The sequence below is a fragment of the Euleptes europaea genome, chromosome 9 (genome assembly GCF_029931775.1).
Source record: "Euleptes europaea isolate rEulEur1 chromosome 9, rEulEur1.hap1, whole genome shotgun sequence".
NCBI classification, from domain to species: Eukaryota; Metazoa; Chordata; class Lepidosauria; order Squamata; family Sphaerodactylidae; genus Euleptes; species Euleptes europaea.
Genome location: NC_079320.1, coordinates 84,235,862 through 84,251,706, shown reverse-complemented (window position 1 = coordinate 84,251,706; position 15,845 = coordinate 84,235,862). Strand labels below are relative to the sequence as shown.

Below are 15,845 nucleotides of genomic sequence, written 5' to 3'. Positions count from 1 at the left end.
GATGGAGATCATGCAACGCGTAATGGGTGAGATGGCCACGACCCTAGATGCGCTGAAGTTGCAACCCCCAGCCGGTGCTCCCCCAGACGGGGCGCCGGTAGTTCCGCCCGCAACCCCTGCCCCCCCGGCCCGTCGGGACCTGAAAGTCACGTATGACGGGTCGGGAGACCAGTTGACCTTTTTTATGGTCCAAGTAGACATTTTTATGCGGGAACAAGGCCGAACCTTCGTTTCTGAGGAGTCCCGGGTGCAGTACGTGGCTTCCTTACTGCAAGGGGAGGCGGCTGCCTGGATGGTGTTGCAGTATGAACTCCGCTCGCCGGTGCTGCGAACCCTGGACGAGTTCATGGTAGCACTCCGAAACCGTTTTGAGGACCCGACTCTGGGTGAGCGGGCTAAAGCCTCCCTGATGCAACTGCGCCAAGGGACTAAGTCGGTGGCGCAGTATGCAAGTGAGTTCCAGTCACTGGCTAGCCGAATTCTGGACTGGAGTGAAGCTACCTTGGTACAATGTTTCAGGGAGGGTCTCAACCCAGACCTCCAACATTGGGCCTTCATGCAAGGGAACCCCCCGGATGTGGAAGGTTGGGTTCGCCATGCTGCTGACATCGAGAATCGCAAACAACTCCTGAACTTGTCCAAGCAACGGCTTGGGCGAGACCCCAGGCCCCGAGGTGACCGTGGCCGGGAACTCCGGCAAGGGGGTGGCGGGGGTCTCTCGGCCGCGGAACGCCGCAAGCGGTTCGAGGCCGGCGTCTGCCTGATCTGCGGGGGACAGGGTCACTTTGCATCGCAATGCCCCTCTCGCTCAGGCCGTCCGACCCCCCCCCGCCAAACCCAGGCCGAGCCGACGAAACCGGCCGCCGACAGCCAGCCTCGCCGCAGAAGTGGACCACTGAGCCGGCGCTCCGGCGCACCCTCCGCTCTCCACGCGCGCCCCCAGGATGGGGCATCCGACTCTACGGTCCCATCGGGGTCCCGGATTACAAATACCGCCTTTGATTCGGACGGCTCCCCGGAAGCCACCACCCCGTCCCCCTCTTCCAGCGAGGAGGAAGAGTGGGAACAGCCGGCAAAAAACGCCGTCGGTCTGCTGTAGAGGGGGCTCCGCAGCAGACCGTCCCTATCGTTGTGCAAGGAGCTCCACCGATGGTAAGCGCCCAAGAGGACAATGTATTTGTGCGTGTTCATCTGTCCCTACCCAAAGGGGGTCCCCCGTTAGAGGTCCCCGCGTTGGTCGACTCGGGGTGTGCCCGCACCATGATAAATGAGGAAACTGCCAAGAAGTTGGGTGTCCGGCGCAAGCGGCTTCCGGGACCCCTCCGTTTTTCCCAAATGGACGGGAGTGACTTTAAACGGGGCCCTGTGACCCACAGAACTGCAGCCGTGATTATGTCCGTGGGGGAACATTGGGAACGGTTGTATTTCACCATCGCCCCTATTGTAACCCCTGTGGTGTTAGGGATGAACTGGTTAAGGGGACACAATCCCTCCATTGATTGGGTTAAACGGGTGCTTTCCTTCCCCGAAAACCCCTGTGGGTTGCATGACAAGGAACGGGTACTCAGAACTCCAGCCGCCGCACTGGTAGGGTCCCCCGCCCCAGTCTCTCCTCAATTACCCTCTGAGTACTCGCAGTTTACTGATGTTTTCGATGTTAGAGAGTGCGACGAACTGCCTCCCCACAGAGAAACGGACTGTGCCATCGAGATTGTAGGGGAAGGCAAACTGTCTAAGGGAAAGGTTTACCCCATGAGCCCTAGTGAAAAGACTGTATTGCGAGACTATCTGGATGTCAGTCTGGCGAGGGGTTTCATACGCCCCTCCAAGGCTCCTTATTCAGCCCCAGCTTTCTTTGTAAAGAAAAAGACGGGAGATTTAAGACTGTGTATTGACTTTCGCAGACTGAACGCAGTCACCCAGTCTAATGCTTACCCCCTCCCTCTTATTCCTGACCTTCTAGCACAATTAAAGGAGGGCCGAATCTTCACCAAACTGGACTTGGTAGAAGCCTACCACCGCATTCGCATCAAAGAAGGAGACGAACCCAAAACGGCCTTTTCCAGTTGTTTTGGGATGTTTGAGTACCTGGTCATGCCGTTCGGACTTTCGGGGGCTCCGAGTGTCTTTATGCAATTAATTAATGAAGTTTTGCATGATTTACTGTTTCGGGGGGTGGTGGTATTTCTCGATGACATTCTTATTTACTCTGAGACCATGGAAGAACATGTGCGCCTAGTGCGAGAAGTGCTCCAGCGGCTGCGGGAGCACAAACTGTATGCTAAGGTGTCCAAGTGTGAATTCCACCAACCTTCTATTACATTTCTGGGGTATGTGATTTCCCACCAAGGGTTGGAAATGGACCCCGCCAAGGTCCAGGCGGTGCGGGACTGGGAAACCCCCACTACCCGCCGCCAACTTCAACAGTTTTTGGGGTTTGCCAACTTTTACCGGAATTTCATTCCCAACTTTGCCCAAGTTGCGCTTCCCCTCACTGCCCTGTTGCGTACCAAGGACAGGGGGGCTAGCGCCGCACTCCCCTCAGCCCGTCTGCAATGGTCTCCCCAGTGCCAGCAAGCTTTTGAACGTTTAAAGCTACTTTTTTCATCCGAACCCGTTTTGGCTCACCCGGATTGCACCAAGCCCTTCGTGGTGCAGGTGGATGCCTCGGATGTAGCCATGGGCGGGGCCCTATTGCAGAGGGATGAGGGGGGACGGTTGAGGCCATGCGCCTACTTCTCCAAGAAGTTTTCCCAGTCCGAAATCAACTGGGCCATTTGGGAGAAGGAGGCAGCAGCGGTCAAACATGCCCTTACCATATGGAGACACTTCTTAGAGGGGGCCGAGCTGCCGTTCGAAGTGTGCACAGATCACAAGAATCTTGAGGCTCTCAAGGGAGCTAGAAAACTCAATGCCAAACAAATTCGGTGGGCCCAATTTTTTGCAAAATTCCGGTTCACCCTCAAACATGTCCCTGGCAAAGAAAATGCCCTAGCTGATGCCTTGTCACGACTTCCCCAGTATCGCAACGATTTCGATCGCCCCGTCGACTCCCTGTTCACTCCCGAACAGCGAGGGGAAGTCCCTGGCTTGGCCGTCACCACCCGATCCCAAGCCCGCCAACCGGAGACCCCCCCTACGCTCAAAGGTATCCCGGAAGCATTCCAACAGCGACTCCGGGACGCCTCCTTACAGGAGGAGGAGCACCATCTCCTCCCCACTGGCTTGGAACGAACCAACACTTGGTGGGTGCAAGGGGGGAAACTATATGTCCCATCTTCCCTTCGCAAAGAAGTATTGGGACTTGTACATGGGGCCAGGCTAGCGGGTCATTTTGGTTTCATAAAAACGCTTCACCTGGTTCGAAGGCAATTCTGGTGGCCCGGTATGAGATCTGATGTAGAGTTGTATGTGCGCAGCTGCCCCACCTGCGCCACAGCCAAGAAACGGATGGGAAAACCCCCGGGGCTTCTCAAACCGCTTGAGAACCCCTCCCGTCCCTGGGAAGTCATCGCCATGGATTTTATCACCGACCTACCTCCTAGTCGGGGGAAAACGGTTCTCTGGGTTATCACAGACCTCTTTTCCAAACAGGTTCATTTCGTTCCATGTGCAGGTCTTCCTTCAGCCCAGGGCTTAGCTAAACTGTTCATCACGCACGTCCTCAGGCTACACTCGATCCCGAGGAAGGTCCTCTCCGACCGGGGGGTCCAGTTTGTTGCCAAATTCTGGCGGGCTTTCCTAAAGTTAATGGGAGTGGAGGAACAGGGCCTTTCTTCCGCCTATCACCCCCAAACGGATGGTCAAACGGAACGAGTAAATGCGGTAGTAGAATGTTATTTGCGTTGCTATGTAAATTTCCACCAGGACGACTGGGTCGACCTGCTGCCATTTGCCGAATATGCGTACAACAATGCGCCTCATTCCTCTACCGGCTTTAGTCCCTTCCAAGTTATATACGGGACGGATTTTGGCCCTTTCGGTTCTGCCCCCGTCTCGCCAGAGCTCCAGTCTACCCCTGATCTTCAGGAGTGGATTCAGGTGGTTAAATCCACCTGGCCATGGTTGCTCAAAAATCTGGAAAGGGCAAAAAGCAAGTACAAGGAACAAGCAGACAAACACCGGTCTCCGGGATGGGAACTCAAGGTGGGGGAGCAAGTCTATCTGTCCACCAAAAACCTCCGCTCTCTTCGCCCCTGCAAAAAACTGAGCGACCGTTATGTAGGACCTTTCCCCATTACCAGAGTAATCAACGAGGTTACCGTGGAACTGAGTCTCCCTAAGACTCTCAAGGGAGTTCATCCAGTCTTCCATATAAGCCTCCTCAAACCTTATGTAGCAGCTCCCCAGTTCCACCCCCCTCCCGCTCATGAGATTCCTACCGTAGTAGGAGGGGATACCCATTTGGAAATATCCAAGGTTTTAGATTCCAAATGGAAGAAAGGGAAACTGTTTTACTTTGTTCGCTGGAAAAACCTTGGCTCCGCTCATGACGAATGGGTGGCCGCACCCCACATGGCGGCTCCTCGCTTGGTCCGAGAATTCCACCTCGCTTATCCCGATAAGCCTCGTCCTCTCGGAGGGGGGCCTTAAGGGGGGCAGAATGTGAGGGTCTCTGTCTTTGTGTCTCTGCTTTCCATCACCTGCGGTGTTATCAGTGAACTCGTAAAAGCAGTTCACACCTTCTGGTCTCAGGCGCCAGGCCTGATGGCCCATGTATCTTCCCCCCCGCTGTTCTTCCTGCCAGTACTCCCTCAGGCCGGTGCGGCCTTGGAAGTGTGATAGCCGCACCAGACTTCCTGGGATCCGTCTGATGTTTTGTATTATGCCAAGCTTGTAACTTCCCATAACAATAAGTGTGAACCCCAGTGCCCCAGTGCCCTGGAGTCAATATATTCTGTAAACCCGTATAGCCCCTCACTTGCAACTTTCTACCTGTGCCTGTCTCATCTCCTGAAGGCTTCAATAAATCTATTGTTTCTGTATCAACGTCTGAGCAACTGATTTGGAGAAGCAAACTCAGAGAGGGGGATCTCTCACATTAAGAACAATTGAGAAAAGTGGACTTCCTTGTCTTTTTAGGATGTTCTCTGACATATGTTGAGATGCGTTCATCAATAGAAGACGTGCACTGCTTATATATCAGATTCATTTCAGGCCTCACAACCAGCAAAACATTTAAAGAGATAGCAGGGCAGAATAATATGCTAAACAAACTCTTAAGGAACTATATCAGCTATTAGAAATAACAATATGAAAAGCCCATATAGAGTGCCTATTATTTCTTTCAGCAGTGTTGCTTCTGATCTGCACTAGAGAGGATGTGTCTACTTTCCCATCTCTGCAATCCAGGTTTTTCAACAGGATCACAGAACATTTTGAGTTTGGCAATTTCCAAATTTTGGGTTCCTCTGCAACAAATTGTAAGGACTGTAATAAATCTGGGTTTTCTTTGTTTTATTAAAAACAGAACACAGAAAAGAGTAAAAGATTATCCCTTTGCAAATTGTAAGTTAAACCCTGGCTATAGTCGGTTATTTTAGAGATTATGAAGCATTTCATTGCATAATTCCCTTATAAGTACTACAATGACACTAATTATAGAGTAAGAATCCTCCTCCTTTCTTTCCACTCCCATGTTCCAAAGCACAGGAGGAAGAAAAACACGGGGAAACTTCAGTGCTCACTGGGACAGAAAGACCGCACCTATTGCTTCTAACAGCAGTCATTGAAAGAAGTGAGGGGTTGGGCTAGCTAGTAGTAGCATTACTACGTGCAGCTCCAAGTTGCACCTTTCTGCTGTGCAGGATTTGACTACCACTGCAGCCAGATTAGAGTTGGCCACTCTTAATATATATTTATTTATTTGGCTTACAGCCCTCCCTTCCTAGCAAGCTGGCTCAGAGCAGATGACACCATTTTAAAATACAACAACCAATATAAATCCAACCAATATAAAATTCCATATTAAAACCAAAAATAAAATTCTAAAACCTACCATGATGGCTCACCAAATCTAAAACAGTAGGGGCCATGCAGGTGGCAACCCTTCACTTGTATTGTTCCCACTCAAGGGGGGAGAAGCTAGTAAGATGGTATAAGCTGATATAAGTGACTGTCCTCAATTGTAGGCTTGGCGGAAAAGCTCTGCCTTGCAGGCCCTGCAGAAGACTATCAGATCCTGCAGGGCCCTGATGTTACCAGGCAGAGCATCTTACCAGGCCAGAGCCAGGGCCAAAAAAGCCCTGGCTTTTGTCGAGGACAGCGGCACGCTCTTAGGGCCAGGGACCACCAGTAAATTTCCATCAGATGATCTTAGTGTCCTTCGGGGGGTATACCAGGAGAGGCGGTCCTGAAGATACAAGGACCCAGACCGTGTAAGGCTTTAAAGGTCAAAACCAGCACCTTGAACCTAATCCGATACTCCGATACTCCAGTTGGAGCCAGTGCAGATGGTAAAGCACTGGCTTTATATGCTCTCTGGGGGAGGCTCCTGTTAGGAGCCTTGCCGCCGCATTCTGAACCAGCTGGAGCCGTCGGGTCAGTCTCAAGGGCAGCCCTACGTAGAGCGAGTTACAGTAATCCAGGCTAGAGGTGACCATCGCATGTATCACCGTGGCTAGGTCGGGGCGAGAAAGGTAAGGCACCAGCTGCCAGGCCCGGCGGAGATGGTAAAAGGCCGCCTTGACCGCAGCTGCAACGTGGGCCTCCATCAATAAGGAGGCATCCAGGATCATACCCAGACTCTTGACGGAGGTGCAGATGTTAGTTGCACGCTGTAAAGAGCCGGGAGCTGGCACCCCAACCCCAAACTGCCCCTGCTGAGCCACAGGACCACCGCTGGACTCAAATTGCCCAGGACCGAAGAGCCAGGGCAGCAAAGTTGACAAAGGTGTTAATTCCATCCAGTGATCCATCTTTTTACCGCTAATCTCATGTCATTTTTTTTTTAATTTAGGGGGGAATGGGTAGAGGATATATATACAAAACAGTGGGCATGAATAAAAGAACAATATTTGGTGGAGCAGAGAAATAAATTAATTTTGAAGATGTTTGCATGCTCAAGAGAAGCTTGTTTGGAAATGGAGGGGGGAAATCGCAATAAAAGTGTTCGGGAAAACAATGATCAGAAAACGTTTCCGATACCAATCGGAGGAAGAAAGTGCAGAAATAAAAAAAAATTAAATGTAGCTTTTGACAGCATGAAACATTGTAAACCATTTGTGTGGAAAAGGCCACAGACTAGCTTTTAGGTTTAATACTAGGTTAAACTGCAGTTGACTAATAATAAGCTTAGATATTGTAAACGTAGCTTGCAAAACAGAGTTCTGGCAAGAGACCAAGGAAATAAATAGATGCCAGTTAACATGCTCCAGCACAGAGATACAAAAAGATGCAAAGTAGGGAGTAAAGTAGAAGCAAACAGATCATGCAGGAAAGAGGGTTAAAAAAACCTAGAGACTGTTACTCTTTCCATTTTCAAAAGTATAATAACAACAACAATGAAACCAGAAGTAGCAGAAACAGCAAGGCTTAGAGTACTGCAGGGCTTGGGAGAGAAAATGAAAATGGAGGAGAGAAATCCCAATACAAATTCCACATATTGGTCCAGAAATATATCATTTTAGGCATTCCTTAGCAAATCTGCTTAGAAGATGATTTAAAAGCTTCAAGGTTTTAGAAATATTCATTACAACAGCAATCTAGACATTTCAAGAGCAAGCAAGACCAAGGGTCTCATTTTCCACAACAAAAGTGATATTCAAACACCTAGCTTCCACTCTATCAGCAACAGAATTATGTGACAGAATTCTAGCTACCGTATATACTCGCGTATAAGCCGAGTTTTTCAGCCCAAAAAAAGGGCTGAAAAAGCCGGCCTCGGCTTATACGCGGGTCAATACGGTAGAGGGGGGAAGGAGGAGGGAGGGGAAAACTTACCGCCGCCATCTTCTCTCTGCCGGGAGAGGCCTCCAGAGGCCCCCTGCGGCCGCGGGGAGGGCGCTCTGCCGCCCCCGCCGCCTTCTCCCGGCCGGGAGAGGCCTCCAGAGCCTCCCTGCGGCCGCGGGGAGGGCGCTCTGCCGCCCCCGCCGCCTTCTCCCGGCCGGGAGAGGCTTCCAGAGGCCCCCTGCGGCCGCGGGGAGGGCGCTCTGCCGCCCCCGCCGCCTTCTCCCGGCCGGGAGAGGCCTCCAGAGCCTCCCTGCGGCCGCGGGGAGGCTGCTCCGCCGCCCCCACCGGGCCGCACCACTTCCTGCTGCCAGGAGCGGCCTGGGGGGGGCCCTCCTACAGCTGCAGGAAGGCCACTCCCGCCGGATCCGCCGCTTCCCGCTGCCAGGAGCCCAGAAGGTAAGTCTGCCGGGGGGGGGGAGGGGTTATAACCGACCCTCGGCTTATACACGGGTGCCTAATTTTTCCCCATTTTTGGGGAGAAATTAGGCACCTCGGCTTATACGCGGGTCGGCTTATACACGGGTATATACGGTAATGGTATTTGGGAAAAACCCTGCAACAGAACATCCCCTCCCCCAAAACATCAGATGCAGCACAGTTTTGCCTCCTAACTATTTTTGGGCTTGAGAACTCAGCAGCAGAATCTGAACCCAGGACAATTTTTCACCACAGCAACGTCAACAAAGCTTATACAAGCTTTTTGCACTTAATATATCATACAGATACCTTCCTGGTGAAAATAATAATTGTATTTGAACCAACAGGTGAGTGGCACCACCTGCCTCCTCTACCATTCTTTGCACCACAGCCAGCTTCCCTCTGTCCAAAAGAGAATGTCTCTTGATTTCTTACCTCCCCAGTCCCCTAAAGCAGGAAGAACAGGCAGGTTACCTATGTGATGCTTTCTCCTAGTCTCTCTAAGGTTGCATGTGGCCATTTCATTCTCATGCAAAAAAAGGTATTGAGTACAAAAACGGCTCCTGACATGCAAAAACGATCAGAAAGCAAAACCAAACCAACCTCTCGAGTACATCCAGATGTCACCTTCAGTTGTTGCCATAATACACAACACGTCTCCTACAGAGAAGGCACACTTAATGCTTTAGTTGTTGCTATTCTGCACAATTTGAAATAAAGGAGAACAAATGCACAGTACAATCAAAATACACTTGAAAAGTACTGTGAAAATCAATGCAGCCCTTGCCAGAAGTGGACATCAACTGATTTTAGAACATTTTTCTACCCAAGCATCGTACTCAAGCTTCACTAGAAATGCAGCTGCCACTTGTTACTCTTGCCTCTTTCTTCTCTTTTTCCTCTTCCCCACTGCTGAAATTTAGACTTCACTGAGTCCTCAACACAGGGACCCTTTTTTAAATTAGATCACTTCTAATGAAAATGCCACATATTGAGGACAGCATATTATACATATGACTCGGAATTAATGCACCTGCTCACTCTTAAGTGCTAAAAACATTACCTGCAAGCTAGAAACTTGAGATCAGAACATACATGGTCCAAGGCACTCTGATAACTAGGAATATCCAAGAAAATAACAAGGTGAATAGAATAAGAGGAAAGAGGAACAGACATTGTAAATTCCATTTTATATGTGCTATACTTACATGGAATGCTGTCAGATTGAGTTATAGAATATGACATCTTGGGCCCAGACCAGGCTGGTTTTCATAAGGGCCATTCAACTGATGGGTGTCTAATACTCTCTCATTTAATATATAAATATGCTTCAGGGAGTCATGGAAGTTCATTTGTGGCCTTTATTGATCTGCATGGGGCTTTTGGCACAGTATCCTGCCTGTGTCTATGGGAAAAAATTGTCTCAAACATCTATCGACCAGCACCTACTGTGGCTGATAATTAAGCTGTGTGGATGGCCTACAGCCAGGGTTAGGTGTGGTAATTGGGGGAGGGGGTACTGTCTGGAGAGAGTCCATTAAGAAAAAGGTTAAGACAAGGTTGTCCCCTTGTCCCTTTACTATTTATTTTATATTTAAAAGATTTACCAGCTCGACTGCAAACGATTAGTTCTCAACATCATCCCATATTGGGAAATAATAAGATCTCAATTCTGCTGCATGCAAATGATATGGCACTTTTGTCGCAGAGAGCAAGTGGGTTGCACAGTTTAATCTCTAGTTTAAATTGCAAAAATGAGCATTTGATCATAAATGCCCAGAAGACTAAGATCGTAGTGTTTAGTCAGAGGAAAAGATACCAGAAGTTGTTTTGGAAGGTGAACAATTGAACTGTTGGACTTAATGCAATTGTGAAGTTTTATTTCGGACGAAGAGGGCAGTTCATACCAGCAGCTATGAGTATTTGAGGCTAAGACAGTCCGTTGACTACTATATGGGGTCTCAGTTTGGATTGATGGAATAAATGGTTCTATTGAAACTCCTCGGCATAAGTACTTAAGACAGGTCATGGGTTTACCCCAAATGTGTTGCCAATAAAGCAATACAAGCTAAACCGGCAATGAATGCTCTCGAAATGAGAGCCTGGCGCCCTACTTTTAAGCATTGAGTAAGGTTAGTGCTTGATCTCGTCAGATCTCAGAAGCTAAGTAGGGTCAGCCCTGGTAAGTATTTGGATGGGAGACCATCAAGGAACACCAGGGTTGCTGTGCAGAGGAAGGAACTGGCAAACCACCTCTGTTAGTCTCTTGCATTAAAACCCCAAAAGGGGTCGCCATAAGTCGGCTGCAACTTGATGGCACTTTACACACACAAGGTTAGTGCTAAATATAAGCCCCAACTTCTATATGCATTGTCTTGGGAATGACAGTTACAAGTCACCGTGGAAACAAATGGTAGACAAAGGGCTAATCAGCTAGGGTTCTCAATGGATACTATAAAACAACTTGGGGAAAAGAGGGTGGCGATTCAAATTTTAAAAGCTTGATTTTATTAGATTGCAATGGTGTACACAATAGAGCATGGAGAGTTTGTTCCATCTTCTTTGGGGGTATTTTCCCACAACGTATACTGAAGTATTTAAATCTGTTAACCTTTCCCAAGTATAGGAGAGCCTATATGATGGCCCAGTTCTGTCATCACCTGAGTTGAAGGGCAGATTTAACAAAGTTCTATTTCCAATAGGATCTGCCCTTGTGGGTCTGGTAGTATCGATACAATAAGTCATTTGTTTTTTCATTGCCTGTTATTTGAGGTTAAAAAAACAGACTGGTTGAGTCATTTGATAAAGGAAAGAAGGAACTTACCCTTCCTGACATTTTTTTAAATAACAAATAAACCGGAGATGGTAAAGATTGCAAAATTTATATATCTTTTGGCTGCCTATTTTAAAGTATAAGGGGAATATATTAAATATTTTGGCATTGTGCTTTAGTGTGGTCTTGCTTAAGACCTATTGGTCATTTGAGAAGAATCATTAAAGTAAATTTTATTTTAGTTAAGAGCCTTCAAGGGACTGGGAAGGAGAACTTCTAGGAAGGGGAAAAGCCCAGGGAAGGAAAATGTTCAAATATTTTTAGCCATTTTTATCCTTCAGGATGCGACAGACCATAAAGGAGGGTGTATCTGCATCTTGCCCTGAAGTCTTAGACAACTAAGTCCTACTCTTTTTTATCTCTAGAGGAAATTTGCCCTGACCTGGATGGCCCAGGCTAGCCTGACCACGTCAGATCTCAGAAGCTAAGGAGGGGCAGCCCTGGTTAGTATTTGGATGGGAGACCACCAAGGAATACCAGGGTTGCTGTGCAGAGGAAGGCACTGGCAAACCACCTCTGTTAGTCTCTTGCCATGAAAACCCAAAAAAGGGGTCACCATAAGTCGGCTGCAACTTGACGGCACTTCACACACACACATCTGCATCTTACCTCCTCAAAATGAAAGGCATGAACCATTTCAAAAACGGTTAGGGCATTTTCACATTAACTTGACAAATGAAACCTCATAATAGTTAAGTTAGTACAGGCTTGTAAATCTGACTGTCTTTGGTAAATAAGATTTACCTCCAGGCAGCCAAGCATGAAACTTTTGAAAGAGAACAGTTTTGTTTTTGTTTTGTTTTTTTGCTTTTCAGATTAGTTTGCCACAAATAGTAATGTGGGCAGGTGAGCTAAGACATGCTGTAGGCTAGTAACATCAGCTTGTAGAACTGAGTTGGTACATCCTAAACTACAAAAAACAAAGCCTTGAGCTGGAGATGTAAGATATATCCAGCAGGAGACAGGAAAATCATGTTGTTGTTAGAATGTATATAGTTGCCAGGATTTGGTTACTTTTAATTTAGAAAATTCAAAAGCTTTTCACAAAACATTCTTAATAACTATCAGTGTGATAGGCCAGTATTGTATTATGTTAGGACTGTAATTCTATATATATCTGGGAGTATGCTCCATTGAACTCAATAGGATTTACTTCTGACTAAAAATGAAAAGGCTTGGGGTGTTGGTCTCTTTATTCACTGAAGAAGTGAGCTGTGGCTCACAAAAGCTCGTACCCTACCAGAAAATATTTTTGTTAGTCTTTAAGGTGCTACTGGACTCTTGCCCTTTTTGACTACTGCAAACAGACTAACACGGCTACCCACTGTGAATTATCTTCACTGTGTGTGTGTGTTAAGTGCAGTCCAGTAGCTTCCGGCTTACAACAATCCTATGATTAATGTCTCATCATACGGTTTTTGAGGCAAGAGTTGATCAGAAGTGGTTTACCGATGCCCTCTTCTGTGCAGTACTAACCAGGGTTAGTTGAAGTGGCACTGCCGTTGTTTACGAAAGATTCTCCCCCAGTGTCACCTGCCACTACTGCTGCTGCCCAGTAGCTACCCTTCAAGGATTCCTCCGCCTCCATCACCACTGAAACTGTCTGTTCTCGTCTGCTGATGTGCCTGTTGATCCCTGAAGGGGGTGGGACACATCTTAGGACACTTCCACACATGCCAAAGAATGCCCTTTCAATCCACTTTCAATGTACTTTGCAGCTGGATTTTACTGTGTGAAATGGCAAAATCCACTTGCAAATGATGGTTAAAGTGCATTGAAAGTGGAATGAAAGTGCATTCTTCGGCATGTGTGAAAGTGCCCTTAGCCTGGTGTCTCTGCTGTGACCATTCCGCCTTGAGTGACTCAGCTAGGAGTTTAGCCTCTTGACAAAGTCCAAACTCCTTACGGTATTGCTCCCAGCTTCACTGACACACACAAATCCCCTCACCGTGTTAAGATGTCTGTCCAAGAGGGAGCTTTTTCCACTACACCAGCAAAACTGCAAACCAATTCACTTAGACCACTGAAGTCCTACTCTTTTTTATCTCTAGAGGAAAGTGAGCATGACCCCATGCAGGGTTCACAATTCTTGGCACCCACACTAGGGAGGGGGTTTAATAGCAGCACATTTTTTAAAATATAAAAGCTTCCCAGCTCAACCACTCTAACCTACTACTTACTCCAAGAGCTACTGAGAGAACCACATGCCAAAAATAAAATTCTGACTTTATAATTTGGGGGGAAGAGAACAGTAGCAAAAGAAGATGGGGGACTGCTGCTGGGCACAGAAGGAGGGGTAGCAAGTCTCTGACTTGGTATTTACACCTCATCATTACCAGGCATGACACTTCACAGAGCGCCAACCAACGTATCACTTCTATCCTGCCCTTCTTCCACAAAACTCAGGGCAGCATACATCGTTCTTCCCACCTCTGTTTTATCCTTACAACCACCTTGCCAGGCAGGTTAAGCTGAGGTGTGTGACTGGCCCAAGGTCACCCAGGGAACTTCACAGCTCAGTGGGGACAAGAACGTGGCTTTCTCTAGCCTAATAAAAAAGAAAGAGGATTCTTATTACTTACCATCTAAAATTCAACACAGGCAAAGGGGAGAAGGTGATGATAAGGATGAAGCACACGTTCAACTCCATCGCAAGTACTTTGGCTTCCTTTCAGTAGGTGGGTGTGGTCTTTAGACTAAGGCTAAGGGGAAACAGGTGCCAAGCCCTCTTCTGCCATGAAAGTCACTGGGGGGCACTTGTTCTCACTCTCAGCCTGATTTGCTTCAAAGGGTTATCATGAGAAATGCCTTTGAACACCAACAAAATGTAAGGTAAGGTTTTAAAAGCTGTGGATTTTATAGACCATAGCTGTGATGCAGTGCCATTTTACCACACATCAATCCCCTTGGGTTCTCAACCTCCATCCCAAACCCCACCCTCACCAGGCTCTACCCCCATATCCCCAGGAATTTCCCAACCTAGACTTGGCAACCCTATCCTAAGAGTAGACCCTGCAGCCCAAGTTACTGAACCAATAGGGTTTAGGAGAGTGTCTGGCTAAGACACTGGGGCGGGGGGAGGCCCAGGGAGGGGCCGTGGCTCAGTGGTAGAGCATCTGCTTGGCATGTAGGTCCCAGGTTCAATCCCCAGCATCTCGTTAAAGGGATGAGGCAAGTAGGTGATGTGAAAGACCTCTGACTGAGCCCCTGGAGAGCCACTGCCGGTCTCAGTAGACAATACTGACTTTGATGGGCCAAGAGTCTGATTCAGTATAAGGCAGCTTCATGAGTTCATGTGTGTTCAAACCTTAAGTTTTATCATGGATCCCACTAGGTGCCACTTGCTTTCTGCCTCGTCTATCATTCAGGGCTGCTGCCAAGGCAAAACGGTGGCGGGGCAAACCAGAAATGCCACCCCCAAAGAAGGAACAGATACCTTGGGCCAGTCACACTTCTCAGCCTAACCCACCTCACAGGGCTGCTGTGAGAATAAAATGAAGGAGAGGAGAATGCTGCAAACTGCTCTGGGTCCTCATTGGGGAGAAAGGCAGGGTACAAATAAATATGTGACAGACGGGAAGAAAGGCAGGACTGAGGAGGGAAAGGCACAAATGCTAAGTGAGCCTGGAGCAATTAAGGCAGTGTCTGGGGAGCACTCGGCACCTCCCCGCAGGAGAGAGTTAGGCACCCCCCTTTATTTACCTTACATCTACTCTGAAACCTTTGTATCATTTAATGTGTCACATTAATATTTATGCTTCGCTTCAGTTCTGTTTGTCAGACTCCTGGGTGGATCTGCAACCCTAATATCCCCTGCGTTGTGTACTGAACGTCCCATCCTGTCGATTGCGTTGACTGTGTAATCCGCCTTGAGACCCAGAGAGAAAGGCTCACTATATATAAATTTCATAATAAATAAACTTGTCTCCCTGATCGGGTCCCAAAGCAGCTTTCCGCATCCTTCCCTTCCAATCTCACAACCACCACCCTGCAAAGTTGATTAGGCCGGGAAGCTGTGGAGGGCGGGGGGATTCGAACCCGCGCCCCCCAGGTCCCCCTCCGACAACAACCCTCCAGCGTAGCCGAGCCTGAAGACCCGGATGGCGGGGAAACTCGGGAGGGGGGTCGTCCTCAGGCGCGCGCGAGCCCCCCCCCCCCAAGCTACGCAGTCCCTCAGCCAGCGCGCGCGTTCACGCGAAGCGGGGGGAGGGAGCGAGCGAGCGCGTCCGAGGACGCCGGCCCCCGCCGCCTCTCTCCTCTCCTCGCCCGCCGGCCCTCCCCGCTTCTCCCCCCTCATGATACCTTGTCGCAGTAAAGCCCGACGAGCTGCTTCATCCGCCAGTGCGGGGCCGTGAAAACGTCCACCTCCTCAGGGAAGGGGGCCATCTTCTCCTCCCCATAGAGAGGGCGACGGACGCTCCCTCGACAGCCGCCGTCAAGCGCCTGGCGACGGCAAACGGCAACCGCTTCTCTGCGCACGCGCGCCGGGCTGTCAGTCAAGGCCGGAGGAAGCCAGGCGCCGGCGCAGTCTCCTTCCCGCGCGCCGCCCCCGCCCACCTCCGCCGCCGGGTCACGTGGAGATGGAGAGCGGCGAAACAAGCGAATGGAAGATTCCTCTCCGGGCAAAACGCGCAGGCGCACGAGC

General features: G+C 49.1%; 1 protein-coding gene across 1 annotated transcript in view; it reads right to left on the bottom strand.

The window, feature by feature from the left end:
• Window positions 1-15,679, bottom strand: part of FBXL5 (F-box and leucine rich repeat protein 5) — a 52,169-nt gene extending 36,490 nt beyond the window's left edge. The window contains exon 1 of the mRNA XM_056855506.1: window positions 15,503-15,679. Coding sequence (XP_056711484.1) covers window positions 15,503-15,586 — 84 coding nt within the window. The 5' untranslated portion in view covers window positions 15,587-15,679. The remainder of the gene's footprint in view (window positions 1-15,502) is intronic.
• Window positions 15,680-15,845: the final 166 nt, after the last annotated feature.